Below are 24,206 nucleotides of genomic sequence, written 5' to 3'. Positions count from 1 at the left end.
GTAGGTGAGAAGGTCAGAGAGGTCAGTGAGACCAGGAGGTCCAATCTGACCTTACCCTGCTGCTAAGGACTTGTGGTGTTTAGTCTGGGTGAGATGGGCCACCACTGAGAGTTCATGAAAACAGCTAACAAACGTTTTAACAGAATTACTCTGGCTGCTCTGGCCAGTCTAGACTAAAGGGAGACAAGAGCAGGAGTCCAGGAGTAGACTTCTGCAATAACCCCGGGGAGAAAGGGTGGCAGCTCACAGCAGGGAGGTGCTGGTGGAGATGCTGGGACCTAAATCCCCAGGTCTTGATTTTATCGGGTCGAGGCTTTTTGCATCCTTCCCTTATACTAGTAACTCTTTCATATAAATACAAAGTTTTATATTTATTCCTTAGACCCATATTTGAAGTCTGTGGAGAACACATAAAAATCCTCATTCTGTTAGCTGTCAACATCGCTGTATTTCATACATGGTGCCTTGTACATATTCATCTGAATCCCTGAGCAGTGGAGTAAGACCAGGCTAAGGTCTGTGGACTTTCAGGTACACTCTCATGCTGACCCCAGCATGCTGAACAACACTTGCTGGGGTCCCAGGTTGTTCAGCAACTACAAAGTTAACCCCACAGAACTGTCCTCACCTCATCTCTAAGGGCATCGTGCTAGAACCTGCCTGGAGTCCTGCTGAAATAAAGACATGCTCTATCACTGTCATCCCTCCACTGGTCATTCCCTAGTCCCTGCCTCATCTTCATGGTATGGTATCCTCATTAGAGTCTGGCTTGGGTTAAAGTCTGTGGAAGAACCTAGATGTAAAGAGAATAATGACAACCAAAAAATATTTTTTCTCATACAAGGAGGGGTTACAATCACAATTGCAAAGAAAATAACTACATGAGTGAATATGGAATTGTTTAAGAAAATGTGAAGAGCAAGGATTTTATATTCAGATAAAACGGCAGAAACTTTCCAAGGCTATTTATTCCATCCCCCATTCTCCACCTTATTTTAGGTTCTTGCCATGCTACCACCCCACTTTTGGTTCGAATATCTCAAGCAACCTGTATCTCAAGGATTACAATCACCTCCTATCTTCCAAGCCGCCAATCCTATCTCCTTCCTCCACCCTGGCACCTGAGGGATCTTTCTAAAAAGTCAACACATGATGATGCAGGGTAGTATCTAAGCATCTTAGATGGCATATGACCAGAGAGGGCCTCTCCCTGCCCCACTCCCTAGCCCTCCCCCATCTACTCACCATATGGAATCACTCAGCGGCAGACACATCCTGCTGCTTCAGGCTCTGAAGTATTTTTACATCCTGCTCCCCACCTGGACCGCTCTTCCCAAGCCTCCCTGACTCCCCTCCTCTCCTCAGGGTGGAGTGGGGCACAGGTGTCTTGTCACACCTCTAGTCTAGCCCCTCTCTCACATGAACTGTGACTATCAGCAAACCTGACACAAGAACAACACCAGGAGGGCCAAGAAAGCACCTTGTTCATTCTAAATCCCCGGGCCTGGCACAGAGCTTGGCACAAAGCAGGGACTCGGTAATTGCTTGTTGAATGGAACTCAGTTCTGTTACTTACAGGAAAGGATATGCCATAATTTCTTCGTTCCTGTAACCCGAACTCCTCACTTCCCTCACTGCCCGGGAAATGATCTTTTAGCCAATCTTTAAACCCCACGATTTGCTTTTTCACCCAATAACTCCAACTAAAAACCAATTATTAAATCAGTCAGTAGTTCCATGTCTTCCCCCCCTCCCCCCAAATTCAGTGAACTTTCCTCCTGCTTGCTAATTAAAACCCAATCCTCTGACATTCCCTGACATGACAAACATCTTCCTGTGGGAATGAACAGAGCGCTGAGCTACAAGAATCCTGATCCTCAGCAAGTAAGTGTCTGTTGAAGGGGCAAACGTGAAGCACTTTACTGCCCAACAACCCCTGAGCTGCCGAGATGCACACGGAGCCACCTCCTCTCCTGAATGCTCTTCCCTACTTAAACCACACACATTTGTATTTTCGATTCTGGTTATGCTACCAGACTTTTTTTTAAAGAGCAGAACATTACTCTATCTGCCAGTGCTGGGAGTTTTATTACAAGAACTTACGGCTAGGAAACGAGAGCCAAGTTTATTATTTTTTCTGGATCAGATTCAACAACCTTGTCCAAAAAGAGCAAGAAAAAAGCAAAAGAGGCAACCAGCCCTTTTGTTTCCACACCTGCATTTAAGCTTTAACTCTTAAAGTCCTAAGCAGATCCACAGAAGCCTCACGATTTATCTCCCAAGCCCAAGTGAAGTGAACAAATCCTGGCCGATGGGTGCAGTCACCAATTTCCTGGAACAGGGGTTCTCTGTTTTAGCACTTAACTCAGCACATCGGCTGACTCAGAGGCCTGGTGGTTGCCTCACAGTATCCCTCCGGGCCTCCCCCAAGTTGGTTTGGTCTTCAGTGAGGGGGGAGACAGAAACGTCGCAGAGGATGGTGCCATCCCATAAGGACTCACCTCATCCTGTCCCCTTCCTCCTGCCCCACTGCCCTCACCTCACAAAGAATGCTCCCAGATAGAACAATCCTGATAAAGAAGTCTCATCTGAAGTTTCACCTCACCCTCTTCAAGGCCCCTCACATGTTACCTTCTCATGGGGCCTATTTAAAATTACAATCCAACCCCCCAGAAGCCCCACTCTAGCAATCCTGATTCCCCCCGCCCAAACCTGCTTTCCATGTTCTTATTGCTATTAGATTGAATAGTCACCTTCCCAACTATCATATAATTTACTTATTTATTATGCTTATTGCCCATCTCCTCCCACCAGCTTGTAAGCTCCTTCAGAGGCTGGGATCCTCGTCTGCTTTGTTCGTGGGGATATCCCAAGCACCTACAATAGTGTTGTGTATGGAAAAGATACTCAAGAAGTACTTGTTTAATGAACCAATGAATCTTGAGGTCTGATCAATTGGTAGTACCTGCCTAAAGTTTTGTCCCTGAGAAGGATTCAGAGGTCATTCACATAGAGAAGTCGTGGAGAAACGAGGAGTGCCGTGATCCATCACGTGTCTGCCAATGGCTTGGGGCAGCCTGTGCGTGCTCCACAGCTGTCCAGGACAGTAGCCACAGGCCACACGCCACCACTGCACACCTGAAATACGGCTAGGGAAACTGACCTGTGTTGTAAATGTGAACTACACACCAGACTTTGTACTGTGTCATACAGCACAAGAAAAAGGTAAAGAAATCTCAACAATTTTTTTATTGATTACATGTCAAATGATATTATTTGACTATACTGGGTTAAATTACATATGCCATTACAATTAATTTCACTTATTTCTTTTACCTTTTTAAAAGATTTTATTTATTTATTTGAGAGAGAGAGAGCGTGTGAGCACCAGAGCGGGGAGGGGCAGAGGGAGAAGCAGACTCCCCACTAAGCAGGGACCCCGAAGCAGAACTCCATCCCAGGACCCTGGGATCATGACCTGAGCCAAAGGCAGATGTTTAACCGACTGAGCCATCCAGGTGCCCCATTTCTATTACTTTTTTAAATGCACTAATAGAAGATTTTAAATTGCCTCTGTGGTTCACATTTTATTTCTATTGGACAGCACTGCTTCAGAACCTCCTCCAATATGACTATAAGGAAGCACTGATAATATCAGTCTATCCATCTGCTCCTTGATCTGGTCTCAGAACATAAACTAATGTCAAGAAGCCTCCTCAAGGCCAATACTTCACAAAGTGTGATCCTTAGATCAGTTTAATCATCCTGCAGATTCCAGGATGGGTAGGAATGTAGGGTCCAGGAAACTGCATTATGACTTTCCTACCACCACCCCCGTAATTCCAAGGCATACTCGAGGATCACTGCTCTAGACTGTAGATACACATATTATTTAAATTCCAAATAATCTTTGTCAAGCATGAACAGGATTGCATACAGATCAAGCAAGAATCCTCTCCTCTGCACTGGTAGAAAAAAAGGGGGAAAAAAAAAAAGCCAAGAGGGAGAGAGTAAAGTCAAGTCATGGATGGAGTCATCTTCTTGCACATCTAAAAAAAAAGAAATGGGCCTTGTGAAATCAGAGGAGCCACAGCCCCCCAAAGATAAAGAAAAGCCTGCTGACATCTCAGAGGAAAATCTGTTCCAGGAATCAAACACCCTCTAGCTCAGCTGTGGTCCATTTGGAGCTTGAGTTATCGGTTGGACGAATGCCTGCTATTCAGGTTGTACAGCTCCTTGGGGCGGCTCTGCTCTGCTCGAACACCCAGCTTCACATATTTACATGACTTTGGCATTGGTCAAAGGGCAGCACGTAGACAATCAGGATCATCTCCTCTCCCTCTTCTGTCCTGCCCTAACCCCAACTTTTACCCACTCCTATTCCTTTGCCCTGACTCCTGTGCAGACAAATCTCTTTTTGGAGTTGCCTGCTTGGGAAAAGAGAGCAAAGCAAGAAAAACAAATAAAGCAAAGAAAAACACATCGGTATTTCCAAAACACCTGCTGTGTCAAGTATTTACTAATTCCATTCTAGAGGAAAAAAAGACAACAGGCATTTCTCTAGAATTTAGGTTTCTATGTAAATAGGATCTATGCAGATGGGTCCTAGGACTCATAACAGTGCCCACACAGAAAGGCATTGAGATTATACTTTGGTGTATTTTGTGCATAAAGTCCAGTAAAAACAAACTCACATAAAGTACTGGAACGGTACTGAAATATTTACCTCCCAGATGAGGACTAAGCCCTACATTCTGAAAGAGGAAAATCACACGCTCTCCCTACCCAATTCCTGGGAGGGCTGTGCTTGCCTATTTCCTCCAAAGCCACGTGATGTGAAATGTGATCTGAAACATGTTTTCTATTAACCATATATCATGACTCAATGTTTTTTTTTTTTAAGTTTGTTTTAAAGAAATAATAACTTCCATGCCCATGAACCTACAGTCATAATTTGTAATGCTACATATTCATGAGCCATGTGATTATGGTATCTGCCAATCACACATTCAAGAAACACAAGTCCATGCAACCATTTAAAAATTCTTGGCTGTTTTTTATTTTGTATCTACAACCAGATTACTTTCTTCTACTAAAACGACTTAAAACATATTTGACACTTTTTCTCAAAACATTCATAATGGTCACCCTCTGCTTTTAATTTTTATTTTTGCTGAACTATAAAGAACTGAAGGACTGAAACTGCCCTCTGTTCTTAACACCCAACATGTTTACACAGGTCCAAGAGGAAAGCTCTGAGATGCTGCCCTCTGAATATAAACATGCACAAACTTGAACGTGAGCCACTACAGAAGCAATACTCTAATCTCCCGTGGCGATGTTACAAAAATGATAGTACATATGAATACACAAAGAGAAGCAAAATATGTCACTCCACCTGAAAGACAGACTCAGTCCACACAGGTTACCAAATTAATGAAGCATGAGCTGCTTTATAATGTACGGTTTTCCAAAGTAGAGTCCCAGGCCACACAGGGACCCTTGATGGTCTTAGAAAATGAGCTCTCCAGACTCCTAAATTTACCCTTTCTCACCCGCCAATGTTAGCAGGATTTTAGGATGAGCATGACCCAAAATTGAAAGTGCACTTGCCATCTAAAGGGTATTTTTCAGGAGAGCCTGGGTGGCTTAGTCAGTTGAGCATCCAAATCTTGATTTCGGCTCAGGTCACCAACTCAGGGTCATGAGATCAAGCCCCATGTCAGGCTCAATAGTGAGCCTGCTTAAAATTCTCTCCTTCCCTCTGCTTAAGATTCACCCCTACCCCTACACTCATGCGTGCATGGGTGCGCTTGCGCACTCTTTCTCTAAAAAAAAAAAAGAAAGAAAGAAAAGAAGAGAAAAGAAAAGAAACGAAAAGGAAGGGTATTTTCCAGGAAAAAAAAACAAAACGTTGGCATCATTACTATTACTTGCCACGATCCTCAATCTGTTTTTGCCCTCCAAATGTGCTTCTGGGAAATCCCTCACCAGGGAAGATTCTTTTATTTTTCTTTTAAGTTACGTCCAGTCTGCCAATCCAGGTTCAAGGGCACAAATGGAAATTTACAAGTGCTTGGCTCCAAATAGGTTCTTAGAATTCCCTTTACAGAATCCCTCTTTATCATGATGGATAATCTAAGTTCCATTTTATAGAAAAGGAAATTAACACTCAGAGAAGCTACAGGATCTGTCCGAGCCACACAGCTAGTAGAAAGCAGAGCTGACAACAGAAACACAGACTTTCTTTCCCACTGGAGAGCTGTTTCTACTCCACTACCATGGAGTAATCAGCTACTGAACTCAAGAAATCAGTACAGCTGGGTAGACAGAGCCCCACCATAGTCTCCAAGCAATAGAACACCGGGAGATAATAAACCATAAAGGTTCTTACTGATCACTTACCAAGTGAACAAACCTCTGTCATGGAAATGGATTCCCTCATGTTAAAATGAGGAAAATAATAGGACCTACTTCATAGGCTTGTTATGAAGGTTAAATAAGGTAATATATATAAAATGCTTGGAAGAGTGTCTAGCACATGGCTCGCGCTCTAAGTATTTGTCAAATGTACACATACGTGTATACATAGACTCACAGCAGGCCACAAGGGTTGTCTGACAGACGGCAAGGTTGACAGGCCACAATTCATTCCTCACTGTGACTGGACCATTGCCTTCTTGTCCAAACTGCCAGAAAAGGATATATGAACCCTGTTTTCAAGGGCTGGAGCAGGGCTGGCTCCAAACAGTAGCTCTGAACATCCCCCAGCAGCCTGTATCAGCCAGAAACTACGGAATCTGCAGAACAGGCTCTCTGTGATAAACATGGGAGGGCTAGAGACCAAATGGGCTCTGGGGGGCTTTTGGCAGAGGTGGCAGATGGATAAGCCCCTGGCTTCTAGGCACACTCTGGGTCCGAGGATCACAGCTGTGTCATTCACCCACCCAAATGGGACAAGGCAGGAGCACAGTGAAGAGAACTCCCTGGCCCAGGGGCATTCAGAGGCCATCTGAGGACAGGGTGTTAGCACCACGGGCAAAAACCGAGAGGAAAAACTGTTCTTGGGATACACTTCTACCTCGGACAAAGAAACAAGAAAGGCCAAAGGGGCCCTTTCTTCTGCAGAAATCAGCTTCCAAGCCAGGGGGTTGGATGATGGAGGTCTGGAGTGCCAGAATTGGGCTGCCTCAAATAAACCCAATGACTCCGTGCCCAGGAAGGAGTCAGGCCATCACGCAGTCCCCGTCAGAGACGGGGAATGCAGGCCACCTGTGGGGAATGCTTACCAAGAGCCTCACTGTCTACAGCTTGTGAGAGGACCAAGGCGCAGCCACGAGCTTTCAAGCCAGCCTCACCACAGTCTCCCAGGAGACAGGTCTCTCCCCCTCCCGCAACACAAGAAAATATTCTGCAACCTCCCTTAACAAAACACTCACTTTTCTACCAAACAGCCCCTTGGAGGCCGCCTACGACATTAACCAAGGGCACCAGCGATGTCACGTTTGATACAATTGCCCAAAGCTTGGGAGGGGCAGCTCCATCAGATTGCCAGATTACCTTGGACCATAAAGCCTTAAAGCAAGTAACGGAACTCTTACGCAAAGAAACCAGCCTTCCCCCCTCAGTGAAATCAAGTTTATTTAACCTCAATTTGTTGAATGAAAGCAAAGCCTTCACAGAGATGCGGCCCAGGCCTGCACACAGACATGACACAGCAAGTCCAGCCAAGCCAGGAAAAGTCAACGCTTGCGTGAACCCTCCAGGACAGGATGTCTTGATCAGGAAGAATACACCCAGGCAAACCTCATAAGGCCAAGGGGCCACTCACGGGCAACATTCACAAGCCTTAACCCGGCAAGTTAAGATAAATCCTAGGAAGTCTTCCAAGAAACTCTTTCTGGACAAGGATTACCAGCTGAAACTGGCCTCTTTCCAACACTTGAATTGCCACAGTGACATTTAGGAAGAGCTCTCTTACCACAAATGGGCCAGAAATTCGTTCCTAGGAAATATGGTAGTTGACTGACCCTAGTTCATGAGAGGATCAAGCCCCGTACAATTAGGGCTCTTATGGACAAGCCACAAAACCAACAGATAAGCAGTCTCTGGAACAAAAATGCATGGTACACAACCACTTGGAATATCCCACAGGGCACAGTGAGTCATTCCGCAAGAGACATTTTTTGAAAAAGAAGAAGAACCAATCTTGAAATGTTTAGTTATTTAATCTGCCTCTGAGAGAGAATTTATTTGGGGAAAGCCTCACTGGCAAATCCAAAATGGTGTATGTGGACCCCTGGCCAGCACGCTCCTAGCATACAGGAGTGACACTTGCGGTCGAGCAAAAAGCTGTGCTCGTGTCTGCAGCCCTGACCCAGGCTGCTCCCCGGCCCGCCTCACAGATGGAGCTGCCTTCACTGCATTTGCAAGAGGAGGATTCTCATCTTCTCCTCTCTTCAGGATCCAACAATGGCACTTCTTACGCTGAACTGCAATTCCCAATCTCTTCACCATCTCCGGCGGGCAGCTCCTCGAGGGCAGGTAGTCCACTCTATTTCTCTCTGGAATCCTCCATACCTAGCCTCTGTTCGCAACAGCCTGCAGGCACTAAAAACCCAGGTGTGGCATGAACGAACAAGTAGATGCATAAACTGTCATCTCAGGTATCCTCATCTCATGTTTTTCTAAACGTGGGGAGAGCTGCCAAACAAGGGAAAGGAGGAATTTCGAAAAGAAAAAAAAAAAAAAAATCATTTCCAGATTTTTAAATGCAACGTAGTGGAGGATACAGGAAATTTTTTTGTTTTGTTTTTAAGTTCCCTCCTCCACAACCAAATGTGAATGCCTGAGTTATTCAAAGGGCATTTTTGGATACTACAACTCTCACTTACACATCACTTGGAGTCATGAAAAGGAATGCGTGGACATGTGCTGGGGTATAGGCTGTGCATGTCCCTTCCTCTAGCGGAGCTGAGCGCACATCTGGGGCTATTTAACAACTGATTGGAAATTTCGCCTTCTGATTTCCAGTTGAATACTGGGCACAGGAAAACAAATAACACTTGTTTTTCACTGAGCCTTGTCAGTCATCCAAACTGCAGGGCAGACCAGAGAACTGCCTGTGGTTTGGTGGCAGAGGCCCAAAATAGTTAGACCTTTTTTTCCCCCAAGTTGAAGTACAAGGAATAAACCAGATTTTGGCAACCCAGGCTCTTCACCGACCCCTCCCCCCCATCTCAGAAACACAAAACTAGATTTTAAATATTAAGCATATTCCTGGTATTAATTTACATTTTTCATTAGGATTAAATTTTGATTTGTTTTTCTTCCAAAGCCAATAGCACAGCGATTGGTTTCTCTCATTTTTTTTTCAACTGCCCTGCCCTGATATTTACTTGGATTTGCTGAAGAGGCAATGTTCAGATTACCGTTTTCTGTTTCCAATTAAACTGGAATATAATATCTAGAGTCGTATTATCAAAGAATCAGAGAGTCTCTTTAGAGACTGGCTAGTACCACCTCCTCACTTTAGAGATGAGGAAACTGAGGCCCAAGGAGTGAAGTGATTTTGTTCAATGATACAGAACTAGTTAGTGGCACAGCCCCCTAGTACTCAGGCCTCCTGGTACCCGGGCCAGGGTATTCAGCGGGAACAAAAATCTGAGTTACCTCTGAGTAGAGCTGCCTGATAAAATACGGAACAGCTAGTTAAATTTGACTTTCAGATAAACAGTGAATAATTTTTTAGAGTAAGTATGCCCCACATATCATATGGGCATACAAAAAAGAAGTAATTGTTGTTTATTTGAATTTCAAATTTAATGGGCATCCTGTAAATCTGTCAACTCTGGAAACCTTATCTTAGAAACCAATATCCTCTCCCACTCCATACCTCCACTCAAACATACACATGTATACATCCATTTCTTTCTTTTTAATATTAATGGCTGGAAAATAGAAGTTGCAGCACAGTAATCCCAAGGACTAATGAGACTGGAAGAAGTTGCTGCTTATTTTTTTATTTTGTTCCTCTTAGATGCCTTTCTTCCTTATAAGAATGTAAAACAACTAACACTGACATGATGAGACATTAAAAGGCTGACATTAAAAGGCTGGCCAAGGCCTCTGGATTAGACATTTTAGGTCTCATCTTGAGCCGTTTCTGCTTGTCCCAGGGCTCTGAGTCTGTGGACCTCACAGGAAAGCACACTCAGGTTCGGAATACAATAAAACAACATTAAAACAAAATGAAACAAAAATCAGGTACATGGAATAAAGTAAAAATATATATTTTTAAATCCAGTTCATTGGTTTTACACCTCAATTTTTATTATTTTTTTAAGATTTTATTTAATTATCAGACAGAGAGAGAGAGTGAGCACAAGCAGGGGGAGCGGGAGAGGGAGAGGGAGAAGCAGGCTCCCCGCCGAGCAGGGAGCCAGACACAGGGCTCAATCCCAGGACCCCGGGATCATGACCTGAGCCGAAGGCAGACGCTTAACCGACTGAGCCACCCAGGAGCCCCTACACCTTAATTTTTAAAAAGAGTGCTGGAGAGAATTTTTTTCCTAACAACTTAATTGAGATATAATTCACATATTATAATATCCATCCTTTTAATCTGTACATTTCAGGGTTTTTAGTATATTCACAGTTGTAATCTAATCATCACTACCTAATTCCAGAACATTTTTACCATTCCCCAGAGAAACTGCATACCATTAGTAGTCATTCCTCATTCTCCTGTCCCACCAGCCCTCGTAATCACTGATATACTTTCTGTCTCTATGGATTTGCCCGTTCTGGAAACAAATGGAATCACACAATTTCGGCCTTTGGTGTCTGGCTTCTTTCACTTATAATGTTTTCGAGGTTCATCCATATTGTGGTATGTATCAACACGCCACTCCTTTTAATAGCCAAATAATATTCCGTTGCATGGATACACATTTTTTTAACCCATCCAACAGTTAATGGGTATTTGGGATGTTTCCACTTTTGGGTTGTTAAGAATGATGCTGCTATGAACACTTGTGGGCAAGTTTTTCTGTAGACATATGTTTTGCCCAATTGTCTTCTAAGGCACCATTTTACGTTCCTGCCAGCCATTTATGAGGGTTCCAATTTCCCTACATCCTCAACAGCACTTGTTATTATCTGCCTTTTTTATTAGAGCCATCCTAGGTGTAAAGTGGCATCTTGTTGTGGTTTTAAGTCTGCATTTTCCTAATGAATAATGATATTGAACGTTTTCGTGTGCTTATTGGCCATTTGTGTTTTTTCTGTGATGAAATGTCTATTCAAACTGTAGCATATTTCTAAAGACAATCTAGTATTGTCCCCATCTTTTTTTTTTTTTAAGCAAACTCAGGTTGACAGTTCAGATATTTATTGCCCAGTTGAGCTATGCTTTCTTTTCAGTGTGGAAATAATTGCATAAATAAAGTTTTTGCAGACTGAGAGAGTAGGGTTATTCTTATTTCTAATTGCATTGAGGGACAACTCTAACCAATTCAATATTCTCTGGGCCACCCATACACCCTACAAAAGAAAATCTACACAGCTGTGACAACTCCATCATGCACGCACACATGCCCGTAACATGTGTGTGTGCACGTGTGTGAGAGAGACACTCATACTCAAAGACTCACTACTTGACAATGAAACGATCACTCTTCATCCCACTCTGTTTCCTATGTAACCAGAACAACCAGATAAAGGAACTGCACTCGCAGGGGAAACTCAATCCCATACTCTCCCCCTACCTGACACGCTCCTTCTTGCCCGCACTGTGAAATCCTAAGAAGGCCTAGAATGATTTGACGGAAAAAGCCAGATACCTTTATCAGACACTATTAAAGTATAATGTTTCTAGTCACTCTCATGGGTGGCTAAGACACAGCAACACAAGCCCCTGCTAACTAACTACGAAAGGTTCCCTTTTTAAGTCGGGGCAGCTATAATGCAGACGTGTCAAGTTAAGTTAAAAGGTCATCCTGAACAGAGGATTAATACCATTGCTTCAACTTTTCTCACCACCCTACTTAAAAGGAAAAAACAAACCAAAACTGCTTAGTATTGTAACTCTACCTGGAAAGTAAAGACAGCTTTAAGGCAGTGATGCGGACACACCCATCTTAGACTAAGAATCAAGAGACTGCGCCTGGGTGGCTCAGCGTGCACCTCTTGATTTTGGCTCAGGTCATGATCTCAGGGCTGTGAGACTGAGCCCTGCCTTGGGCTCTGTGCTCAGCGGGAAGCCTGCTGGAGATTCTCTCTCTCCCTCTTCTTCTGTCCCCCACCCCCCAAAAAGACTGCCTCTCTCCTCTGCAACTCTGAGCTCGTTGGGTAACCTGGGAGAAGTCAGTGATGGAAATGGCCAAGCCCCAGTTTCTGAAAATTCCATGGGCCTTTCTGAAGTGTTTGTAAAATAATGTAATTATCTTCTTGCCAAACTTTAACTCTTAACTACTATAAATGGGTAAACAGAATTCACCACGGGTTTTCTATCCAGCAGCAGATCCCTCTGCTGCAACAGCTGTCCAGTGGATGCGCAGACCCTGAAATTCCTTTCCAGGTACACAGAGCAAGGGAAGAGCTTGCCTTCCCTTCTTCACTTCACACACTCTCTCTTAGGGAGAGCTACCCAGCTTGTGAGAGAGTTTGCATCACCCATCCACTGACCTGAGAACCCAAAGGAACAAAAGATGTTCTACCTTGAAGGAATGTACAGATGGGAGGACAGCATTCTCCCTAAAGAAAGCCTGCTGGACAACAAAGCAGAGCTCAAGTGTCCCCGAATTTAAATCCTTGCCTTCTCCCAATGCTGTCTCCCCTTTATTGGTAATTTTAGGTTCATCACTTGACCTGCAATCTCCTTCTGCAGGATTAACTCCAAGTAGGGATGATGTTAAATTGTTAATTAAAGCCATCTCCTTTTTTCATTGTTAGTACATTTTAAACTGATGGCCCAAAAACAGTTTTTATAGATCTTAAACAAAACTAAAGCAAATAAATAATAATTAGGGCTAAGATACTTTCCATTAAAACCCATGGAGCGGTAGGTTCATGAAGAATCCCAAAAGTGACCAGTACAACTCTGATATATGCAGCCCCCACTTTACATCTAGACCTGTAGCCCAGAAAAATAGGAACTCGTCTCAATCTTGAACAGGACAGGCCAGACATTTATAATTAGAAATACAGATTCAACGTCCTTCCCAAGTGTTCTTTACTATGATTAATAACAAACAGTCACAATAACAGCAGGTAATGGGGTTAGGCACTGCACTAAACACGTTACATGTAATCTCATCTAATCAAGGTAACAACCCCGTGATGCAGGGACTGTTAATTTTCCCGTATTACAAGTGAGGAAAATCAGGCTCACAGAAATAAAATAATCTGCCTCAAATTACTACTTGCATTCAAAGGAGGGTGGGCAAAGCCTTTGTTCATAACCTCTCCCATAAACTGCCCAGTGTGGTAGCCTCATATAGCTATTGAGTACCTGCAATAGGGCTGGTATGCCTAAGGAACTATATTTGTAATTTTATTTTATTTTATTATTATTATTATTATTTTTAAAGATTTTATTTATTTGACAGAGAGAGACACAGCAAGAGAGGGAACACAAGCAGGGGAAGAGGGAGAGGCAGAAGCAGGCTTCCTGCTGAGCAGGGAGCCCGATGCGGGGCTCGATCCCAGGACCCTGGAATCATGACCTGAGCCGAAGGCAGATGCTTAACGACTGAGCCACCCAGGTGCCCCTATTATTATTATTTTTTAAAGATTTTATTTATTTGACAGAGACAGAGATAGCGAGAGCAGGAACACAAGCAGCGGGAGTGGGAGAGGGAGAAGCAGGCTTCCCCCCAAGGAGGGAGCCTGATGTGGGACTTGATCCCAGGACCCTGGGGATCATGAGCTGAGCCGAAGGCAGATGCTTAATGACTGAGCCACCCAGGTGCCCTATTTTATTTTTTTAAAGATTTTATTTATTTATTTATTTGAGAGAGAAAGAGAGAGCAAGCATGGAGGAAGAGAGGCAGAGAGAGAAAAGAATCTTAAGCAGACTCCATGCTGAGTGCAGAGCCGGATGTGGGCCTTGAACCCAGGACCCTGAGATCATGACCTGAGCTGAAACTAAGAGTCGGACGCTTAACCAACTGAGCCACCCAGGTGCCCCAATATATTTGTAATTTTAGTTAATTTAAATTTAAACAGCTCACCCACAGCTAGTGCCTACAGTATTGGACAATATAGCTCAGCACTCTAAGGGTTAAATGTACATAGACTTCATGATCGTAGCCATTTCAGTTACTATCACAAATACCTTTAATTACAGGAGACAGACAATGACTATGAGTATGAAAGAGGCAGTCTGGGGTAAGAGCTTATAGAATAAGTTCCATCTGGGTTTGAAAGAATGTTACTCAATTTGGTTTTGTCCAGTGTTTCCTCATGACTAGATTCAGGTTATGTGCTTGTTTGGCTAGAATACAACATAAACGACGCTGTTTCATTTAAAGGCATACAATGTTCACCTGCATCATATTGGTGAAACTAACTTTGATCACTCGGTTGAGGTATTGCTGGGTACCCCTACTGTATATAGTTACTGTTTTTTCTTTTGTTATTAATAACTAATTTGAGACTATGTAAATATACTATCCCTCAAACTCCCTTCACCTTTGCTATATTTAGCTTCTTCTTCCCTTTTTTTTTTTTTTAAGATTTATTTATTTCTTTTAGAGAGAGAGGAAGAGAGCACACGAGCAGGGGGAGGGAGAGAGCGACTCCCAAGCAGATTCCCCGCTGAGCACAGAGCCTGATGTGGGGCTTGATCTCATGACCCTGAGATCATGACTTGAGCCGAAATCAAGAGTTGCTTAACCAACTGAGCCACCCGGGTGCCCCTACATTTAGCTTCTATTGATGATTCCTGCCCAATAAACTTTTACAATAAATGATTACAAAATCAGGAATTTCTAACTCCACCATTCCCTCTATATTATTGATTGGCATTTGACTGTAAAGAAGAGCTGTTCCTTATCCCTTTTTACTAATTTATTTATCTACTTATTAGCTGTATTGATTACAGACTCCTACTTTATTCAGTAGGTACCTTTGAGATTTTAACAGTATTCTTCAAATACAAGTGACAAGAAAATATAGATCTGGATTAAGAGTCACTAATTGGCAAAGTCTGCTCACTCTGCAAGAGAAAGAATATTAACTGAGGCCTCTTCTTGTTCTGGATGCTTTGGGGCAAATTAAGAGCCTGAGGCGCTGCAGTCAAGGACATTAGCATGGAGCTCTAGCAATAGACAGCATGAGTTATCACTGCGAAAGGCAGTGTTGCTCATCATCAGACATGATATCATGCCCCAAAAATTCCATCCAAACAACCCATCAATTTCTCCACAACTAGCAAACTTGAATGTTCTGGCAAACTCAAAAGGACATGATTTACAAATAGTAGGTAATATTTGGATCTTTCCACAAGAGCTGGGTTCCAGTTTTTTTATAAAATACAAATGTTTTCATTTTGGAACTCGCTGTGTCACTTTCTCAACAAACAGATTCTCGTATCAGAAAGCAGGCTTGTGTTATATACAAATAGAATGGGCTTGTGTGTATTTATTTTGTGGTCAGAGACCACACACCTAGAGGCTATTTACAATGTTTACATTGCCCTTGATGCCACCAGAGGAGTCTCAGAGCTGAGACCAAAGCCCAGGCCACACAGAGTATGACTGCAGGTCCTGCTCTGACGTGCAAACTAGACCAGACCCTCCATCCACAGTCAGACACACATGTGCAATGTTTGTTTTCTGTGACTGCTTATCTCCACTGTCCAAACCCCACTAAGAGCATTCTTCAAATTTAACACACTGTGGACTCGGGTATTATTTCAATGAAATAAGCCTTGATTTTAAAAAAGACCTACAAAGGTTTGGGGTCCTTATATCCCTAAGGATAGTGCGAAGGATAGTCTGGGAGGGTTTCAAACACTTACCAAGAAAAGTCTAGAGACCCCAACTGCAAGCCTCTCTGTCTTCAGATGCCAGACCAGGGGCTGTGGGGAGTTGAGCAGGAACACGACAGGCTTGTGGTGAATGTGGACGGAGGAGATAGGATTGAGGTGCAGAGTGACCTAGGAAGCAACAGAAAGAGGAATCTTAACACTGGCTCCCCATTAAACTCACTTAGCGCAGCATTTAGAATGCCTTTTCACAGCTCACCGTTAAGAAAAGCTGTAAGTTAGTTCAGAGTCTACGGATAAGATATATTAAGTTGAACTCCATGATACTGCCAATATTTGGCCTTTTTTTTTTTTTTTTTTTTTACTACACAAATGGCTACCTCGTGTAATTCAACCCACACTAATCTCAACCAAAACATGATTCAGCTCCCAGTAATAGTGGAACACAAATAAACAGAACACTTTTTTTTCTTTTCAAAGTTAGCAAAGGCAGAACAAGTGACCTTCCGTCAGAACTGTCTTCTCCTTCAAGGCAAATGATGAAGCTGAAAAGTGAGAGTACAGAATCCCCTGGGGACGGGTCATCCCTCTGGATCACCAGAGAAAGGACTTTCTTCTCTTCCAGGTGAGCTCCAACCTCTAAAAAGTTAAATGAGTTCTGCCAAAGAAAAGTGCCGAAAGCTAAGGGAAAGGGGCTGCCAAGGGGAACTGCCAGTGCTTTCATCATCCCAGCTATGAGCTTGAAGGGGTTTTCCAAAAAATGAAGCATAGAGAACACACAGAATAAAAACTGATTGTATATAAACCTGGTCCAAAAAAAAAAAAAAAAAAAAAACCAGGGAAGAAAACCTCAAGCCTGGATAAGAAAAGTGTGACCAGTTTTGATAGCAGATCAAGGACTATTGTAGGTTACGACTGTCATCATTAACATCATCAAAAAGCACCTACGAGGACAGCTGGAAACAGTGGGTCCAACGACATCTTCCTGGAGCACACCAGCCAAGGTAGGTCAACGTGAACATAGAAAAGCAAAAGGGTGCATAAAGAAATAGCAGATGCTTTCATAGAAGCATGTCTCCTACTGGCTTTGTGGACAGAGGGGTGAGACAAGACCCAAGAAGCACATATGGTAAAAAGCTGAACTCACCCAAGAACACCAGAAAGTGATGAGAGGGAAAGCACAAAAAATGACCTTAGTTGGCAAGACAGAGACCGAGTAATACACTGGGAATAACAGAACATCTCAGGCCTAATCCGTATGAGGATTAAATGGCCTAGATCTATGATCTGAGCCTGGAGAGCCATCAGGGATAGAGCGCTCAAAGCTGGACTATTTTACATCTTCCAGTGGCTGCTGGCCCACTTCGATCTCAATGTATCTCTGCCTTTTATTTTATTGTAGGGACTGCCTAGGACACCGATGTCACCTATTACAGTAGCCTCTCAGGTCACTGATAATAAGGCAACAAACTTTACTTTCAATACCCATGCCTTAGCACATGGTAGGCACTCAGTGAGTGCCAATTAGATATTTAATTTTCTAATTTCCAATGCTACAAAAGTACTTTATTCTATTAATAATTTGCACTATGGTACGTAATATCATGTCTATTCATTAACAGTTGAGTGTGCGCATCTTAATCTCTGAAATAGACTGCAAATACTCAGTAGGCAAAGATATGTCTTACTTTAATACTGTGCTCAAACAGAGTAGTAGACAGTTGTTTCAAGGATTGATTTATCACAGCAGATTCATAAATTTATGTTATCTAAAAGATTAAAAAGGCTGAGTATATTAATAGGTTCAAAGGGACTTAGCTAGCTAATTTACAGAAAAATTTTAAAACACGAGCAATACTATCATGAGCTATTTCTGCAACACAGCTAGGATCATTTTTACCATTTGGCATATGCAAAGTACTAAAAGCAGAGTACTAATGAACAGTGATGTCAAGTACGGCTACAGCATAATAACACATTTCTTGGTTGTACAAACTCTACCTCACAACATTTTGCACAGCTGTCTGCATCTAGAAATAAACAGACTGGTGGCCGCTGTAAACAAGAGAGGCTGCAAAACCTGAGCAGGGGCAAAGCATCAAACTGAATGTGGCATGAACAGAGAGATGCACACCACAGAAAACACACCCTCCGGAGAGGGAAGAAAGGAGAAATGAAGTCATTACTTGTTCAAGAGTACCTGAAAATTGCTAAGAAACACTCTGTCATGAACACTGTGTGTCAGTAAAAAGTTTCCAGAGTTATTCATTCCAAAATTGTTTATCAAGCACCATCACGGCACAACGAATAGCCATGCCTATCCACCAAGGGCACGTCAACCCTTTTTCCGATGATTTCCTTTGCAGCCCTCAGGCATACCACTCCTGAAGTGTGTAGATAAAATAGCAATAAATATATATCTCAAATGAACAAGAATTAAAAAAAAAAAACTTAGGAAATGAAAAGAAAAATGTGTATGAGACAGATATTGGTGCTGGGGTCCAAAATTTTCCAGATGGTCAAAAGGCCTGGCTCACACAATCAAGGAAAGATTTCTAGGAGCCACAGCTCTGAGCTTTCCTGGAAACGGCTCCCTCTTCAATATGTGGCAGCGTCTGGCCAAGATGAATCTTCGACTCTGGCACACAGGGCCCAGGCAAAGCCCCAAAAACCATCTGGAGAAGAAGAATTCACACTACGATTGGGAAATTAAAAGAAAAATACTCAATACTTCTTTTAAAAAATCATTTGGCAGGAACAGAGAGTCCCCCCAAGCACCCACTCACCCAACCCCTCAGCAACCTTCTTCTACTGGAATAAATCTTGCTGAGGGAAAGACAGAGGACAACCAAAAACAACCAACCGAAGAATGAAGGTATAAAAGCTCACCCAATGGTGGGGAGAACATACCCGGAATATCTCTGCAAAAATTCCTGGCTAAGGTGCCTACTTTCTCTCAGGCAGAAAGGAAAGGGAAGGGAAGGGAAGGGAAGGGAAGGGAAGGGAAGGGAAGGGAAGGGAAGGAAGGGAAGGGAAGGGAAGAAAGAGAAGGGAAGGGAAGGGAAGGGAAGGGAAGGGAAGGGAAGGGAAGGAAGGGAAGGGAAGGGAAAGGAAGGGAAGGGAAGGGAAGGGAAGGAAGAGAAGGGGAGGGGAGGGGAGGGAAGGAAGGGAAGGGAAGGGGAGGGGAGGGGAGGGGAAGGAAGGGAAGGGAAGGGAAGGGAAGGGAAGGGAAGGAAAGGGAAGGGAAGGGAAGGGAAGGGAAGGGAAGGGAAGGGAAGGGAAGGGAAGGGAAGGGAAAGAAAATCCTCTTTAGAATCAACTGTAGCTCAGGATAGACTACAATTACAAAGATAAGAGCATACTGCTGAAGGTTTTCACGGGCGCATTATTGCCCCATGATCATGGTTTGAAGACCAGAGCTGAGGCAGGCTGCGGAAAAGAAACAGCCCATGGAGAAATGATACACGTGGTATCCGATGACTTCCAGTTTGGCAATCCAGACAGCTCAAGCCTATGCTACATTTACATAAAAGTAAGAGTCACTACTTAGTTCATTAGCAATAACAAACTAAACTAGGGGCCATGTGACTGGGAAAGCTGATGAAACTAAAGGGAATGCACCCCAAATGAGGAAACAATGACTAGTCTCTAAATTAGTAGATTCTGTGTTAATCTTTGGCAGTAACAAAGCATTTGAGAACTCAATGCAACAGATGAACCTTCTCACCACACACGCAAAGACCCATATGCACACGACATTTTGCAGGCAAAGTCAGAGAAAATACATTCACTGCAGGGCCCATGAATTCCAGGTTAAGTACCCATTAATCCAGGGTAAGGAGTCCATTGTAGAGGAGCAGGAACATTCTAATGGCAGAAACAGAAACAAAATGACTCCACGTAATTAAACTAGAGATTATACCTCTGGTTTTAACAGGTCATCCTCTCAGAGAAAGAACTTATTAGATGACAACTCAGAAATAAAACATTTGTCCATGCAGTTTCTGGGGTTTCAGTGCCCTCCTAAAACTACTTTGACTACAAAGTGGTCCGTAAAGCCCAGTCCAAGAGTTCTGCTCTCATCTTGTTTGTCTCAAACAGTGCTGCCTTTCAGTCTTCCTAATAGTGCGAGAAAATGCAAGTAAATCTAATCTGTCACATCCCATATGTAGACACTGTCCCTCATACACTGCATCTTTCCCCTAAATGGGGAAAAGCTCACTGGTTCTGAGCTAATGGAAAGCTAATCTGTTCTATGACATCTATTTATACTTGGTCTTCTGAGGTTATCTGTGTACTTCAACAAACTACCAGATGTAATTAATGTATTTCTTCTATTTTATAAAGAAATCCAAAGTGAATCTTTTCTGAGTACTTTCCTGGGGAATCTGAACACAATTTTGACCAAAATCAAGGCCACTCCAAGGAGCATAAAGCCTCAGACTGGAAAGCCAAACTTCCTATCTCCCATTTAGGAAGCATGTCCTTGTCCATGTTATCACCAGAAAACAACAAGGACAATTTTCTCTGGACCTTGTTAGGGTGAAGACTTCTCAGTTTTCCAAAAATTATCTTTGATAAGCAAAAACTTCATATTGTCTCAAACTCTGTAAATCACTTTATGAAAATGAATTATGTACTTACAGGAAAGAAAAAAAACACCTCTCTTTATGGAAAGATGCCATATGAAAATTGTTTTGAATTTCTAAGGGTTCATAGTAGAGATGCAAGATATTTCTACCAGAGTGATTTCAAAAATTCCCTATCAGTTAGACCCCCCTACTCCTGGGGTTTGTTCAGACAAACATAAGCAAAGAAAGCAAAACAACTGATATAAGAGCTGAACAGCTGTCTGATTTTGCTAACGTGTCAGTGAGGTTCCATTTCAACATTTCTGATTCTCATAACAGTCCCTATGGACCCATGAAACAATGAAGTCATCCAAAACACTACCAGAGAGACTCCTGTTCTCTAAAACCAGACCAAATGCTCTGAAATGGATGATCCAATAATCAGTTTACAAGAAGACAGATAAGAAAAGAACTCTAGCAGTGTGTCTATAACCAGGACCCGTAAAATCACACCCTGGGCTGGATATAGCCATCATCTCTCCCCTATTCAGAGGTAAGGGGACATCCACTTAGCAACAGTGTTGGGTAGGAACTGAAAACATCCTGAATCTGGGTCTCACGGCACCCATAATTTACACAGAAGGACAATGAGACGTGCACTATCTCAGGACGCTGGGGCACCACAGCGGAAATCAAATTTCACCTCTCTGGGCAATATGACTTTTAGGAGCTCAAATCTGACCCCAGATGCATCTGAATCATGCAACCAATTGCTGTGAATGGGAAACAGTAGTTAGTTGCCGCCACAGTGTTTGCAAGTATAATCTGGTCTAAGGAACCCCCTACAGCTGACATTTTATTTGCCATCGCTTGTCCTTTGCCATTTGGGAATTGGTATAAAAAGATTCCCTTAAAATATTCTTGGAGGGGTGGATTTGGAGCTTTTAAAAATCTTCCTTATTGGGGCGCCTGGGTGGCTCAGTTGGTTAAGCAACTGCCTTCGGCTCAGGTCATAATCCTGGAGTCCCAGGATCGAGTCCCGCATCGGGCTCCCTGTTGTCAGCAGGGAGTCTGCTTCTCCCTCTGACCCTCCCCCCTCATGCTCTCTCTATCTCATTCTCTCTCTCAAATAAATAAATAAAATCTTTAAAAAAAAAAAAAATCTTCCTTATTATATTATTTTTACATTTCTCTGAGTTTCTAGAAAAACATCCATCAGTTGGTACTGAATTCAAGGAATCTCCGCCCCCTAAGTGACTCCGCCCCCACCCAGGGAATCAACCGACCATTCTCTCTGGTCTCAGCAGCTTGGGGTCAGAGATTTCACACTGCTATGGCAAATGATATCAAGCTCTTTTCCCCAATGGTTTTGTCTTGAAACCATTTAACGTGATGAGAGGAATACAGCCACTCAATTCCAAAACCAATTCCTCCTCCCCCAAACAAGGACAGGATTCAGGATTCCCTGGGAGCTTCTGAAAATAATCTAATCTATTATGACCACAAAACGGCGGGGGGTGGGGGTGGGGGGACCTAAAATGAAAGCTTGAAATCTGATGCCGAAATAAGCCTGCCCTCTCTGCTCTATATTTTGAATGCCCTGGAAAAATACTCGGAACTAAATTTGGGTTGGGGGTTGAGGGGCAAGAGCTCATATAAACAGAAGAATATTTCTGAAGCTACAGGTCATGGCCCTCTAAAGGGGTCCTGGGAGAGTTGCAAGGGGATTCTAGAGACCCTGGCCCTTCCTTCCCAGAGTAGCCCACAGCTCAGTCGCTGCGGGGAAGAGAGGCAGGGAAAGGGGAGACCCCAGATGTGGGCATGCTCTGGGGTAGAAGCGCTGTGGGAGCCCTCAGCAGGCCACTGCTGATGGCAAATCTAACACCAAGAGCCACTCTTCCATCATCCGTTAGTATTAAGCATCTGCCATCTGAATATCATACTGGAGGTTGCCAACACACCAGAGCCTTTCAGGATTCTGGCCTGCAGCACCGTCCTGCCAGCCCCCGGACAGACATGTATGTCCAGCCCAAAATCAGTGAAATCTTTCCCTATCCATAGGCAGGGCTGGAGCTCAACAGTGCTCCCACAGACCATGCTCATGTTTCCGCCTCTGCATGGCACTGCAATCATCTGCTTAGATGTCTGTCATTTACACACACACATTCCCCCTTACGCTGTGAAATCCTCAAGGCATTCAAGGGCAGAAACCGAGTCACACTCATTTCTGTATCCTTGGGCCTAGGCAAAGCTGAACAATTAGCAAGCAGTCAACAACTTTTCTGAAAGAGTAAATAAAAGGAAGAATCAATAAAAGTTATTCAAGAAATATGATTCAAATAATGGTTACAGAGTCGTAGTGTCATGTTTTTCTGGCCAAAAGGGATGGGCGTGCACTAGTAAAGAGAACGTTAACTTTCACTGTGAAGTTTGACTTGAACTTTAAAACACAGTTAAGAAAAGCAGATTCCAACTCATGCTACCAAAATGACTGGTAATGTACATGGGAGAGGACCCCGATGCCACGCCCAGGCTGTTGTGTGTACAAGAGCGGCACTTATGCGATGTTTGGGGACCACACTAGGCAAATACACACACACACACACACACACAGAAATTGTTTTGTTATCTTTAATAGTTTTGAATATACAAATAGATAAAATGTGAAAAAGCCTTTGGAGGAGGTTTTCCTTCTCAGGGATAAATAACAAAGATAAAAAAATTTTGACCAAACATTCTACTATACCTTGGAGCATAGAATTTTAAATACTTTTCATTGGGATGCCTGGGTGGCTCAGATGGTTAAGCGTCTGCCTTCGGCTCAGGTCACGATCTCCAGGTCCTAGGATCAAGCCCCCATGTCAGACTCCCAGCTCAGTGGGGGAGTCTGCTTCTCCCTCTCCCTCTGCCTCTCCCCCTGATTGTGCTCTCTCTCTCTCAAATGAATAAATAAAATCTTTAAAAAAATTTAAAAAATAAACACTTTTCATTTAGGCAACAAAGTGTGCTAGAACAGTTAGAAATTAAAATTCTAGACAAATTAAAGGAATTCAATAAGTTGCACAATGATTAATGTAAAAAAGTTTGCTTTTATTTTTTTATATTCCCTGTCACACTTAATAAACAGACCCATTCCAAATACTTTATTATTGTTTTTAACACTACTATATAACCAAAGCACCATATAACTAAGGACTGTGTAAAAAAGTTTTTTTAAATGGAGACAGGGCATTTTATTTATTTATTTATTTATTTATTTATTTATTTGAGAGAGAGAGCACGCGTGCATGTGGGTGGGGGCAGAGGAAGAGAGAGAATCTCAAGCAGGCTCCACGCCCGGCATGGAGCCTGACACGGGGCTCCATCTCACCACCCTGGGATCATGACCTGAGCAGAAATCAAGAGTTGGACACTTAACTGACTGAGCTACCCAGGTGCCTCTGAACTATGTAAATTTGATTCCTCTCAACTTCTACTTTTTATAATGGGCTTCAAATTGGTTTTGCTACTTAACTGTTTAATAAACCTGTATTTTGGCATGTATATGTCTGTAATAATAGGATGTCAGAATGGCTGGCTTGTCAATACTGTGGTGAACAGAACTGCGTAATAAAGAGAATCATTGAGGTGACCAATGGGAGCTG

The 24,206-nt window shown here is 43.0% G+C and overlaps 1 protein-coding gene across 8 annotated transcripts in view; it reads right to left on the bottom strand.

Annotated features, from left to right (window-relative positions):
• The window catches only part of TGFBR3 (transforming growth factor beta receptor 3), a 197,995-nt gene that overhangs the window by 58,248 nt on the left and 115,541 nt on the right, over positions 1 to 24,206 (bottom strand). For 7 of the 8 annotated variants that reach the window (XM_078072769.1, XM_078072770.1, XM_078072767.1 and 4 more), the window contains one exon: positions 16,025 to 16,162. The exons of the other annotated variant lie outside the window; for it this stretch is intronic. In XM_078072769.1, the coding sequence (XP_077928895.1) occupies positions 16,025 to 16,162 (138 nt within the window). The remainder of the gene's footprint in view (positions 1 to 16,024; positions 16,163 to 24,206) is intronic. 8 annotated transcript variants of the gene reach the window in all.

The sequence above is a fragment of the Halichoerus grypus genome, chromosome 5 (genome assembly GCF_964656455.1).
Source record: "Halichoerus grypus chromosome 5, mHalGry1.hap1.1, whole genome shotgun sequence".
Lineage (NCBI taxonomy): Eukaryota > Metazoa > Chordata > Mammalia > Carnivora > Phocidae > Halichoerus > Halichoerus grypus.
The sequence above is the reverse complement of the archived record's forward strand: the minus strand, read 5'-3'. Positions and strand labels throughout refer to the sequence as shown.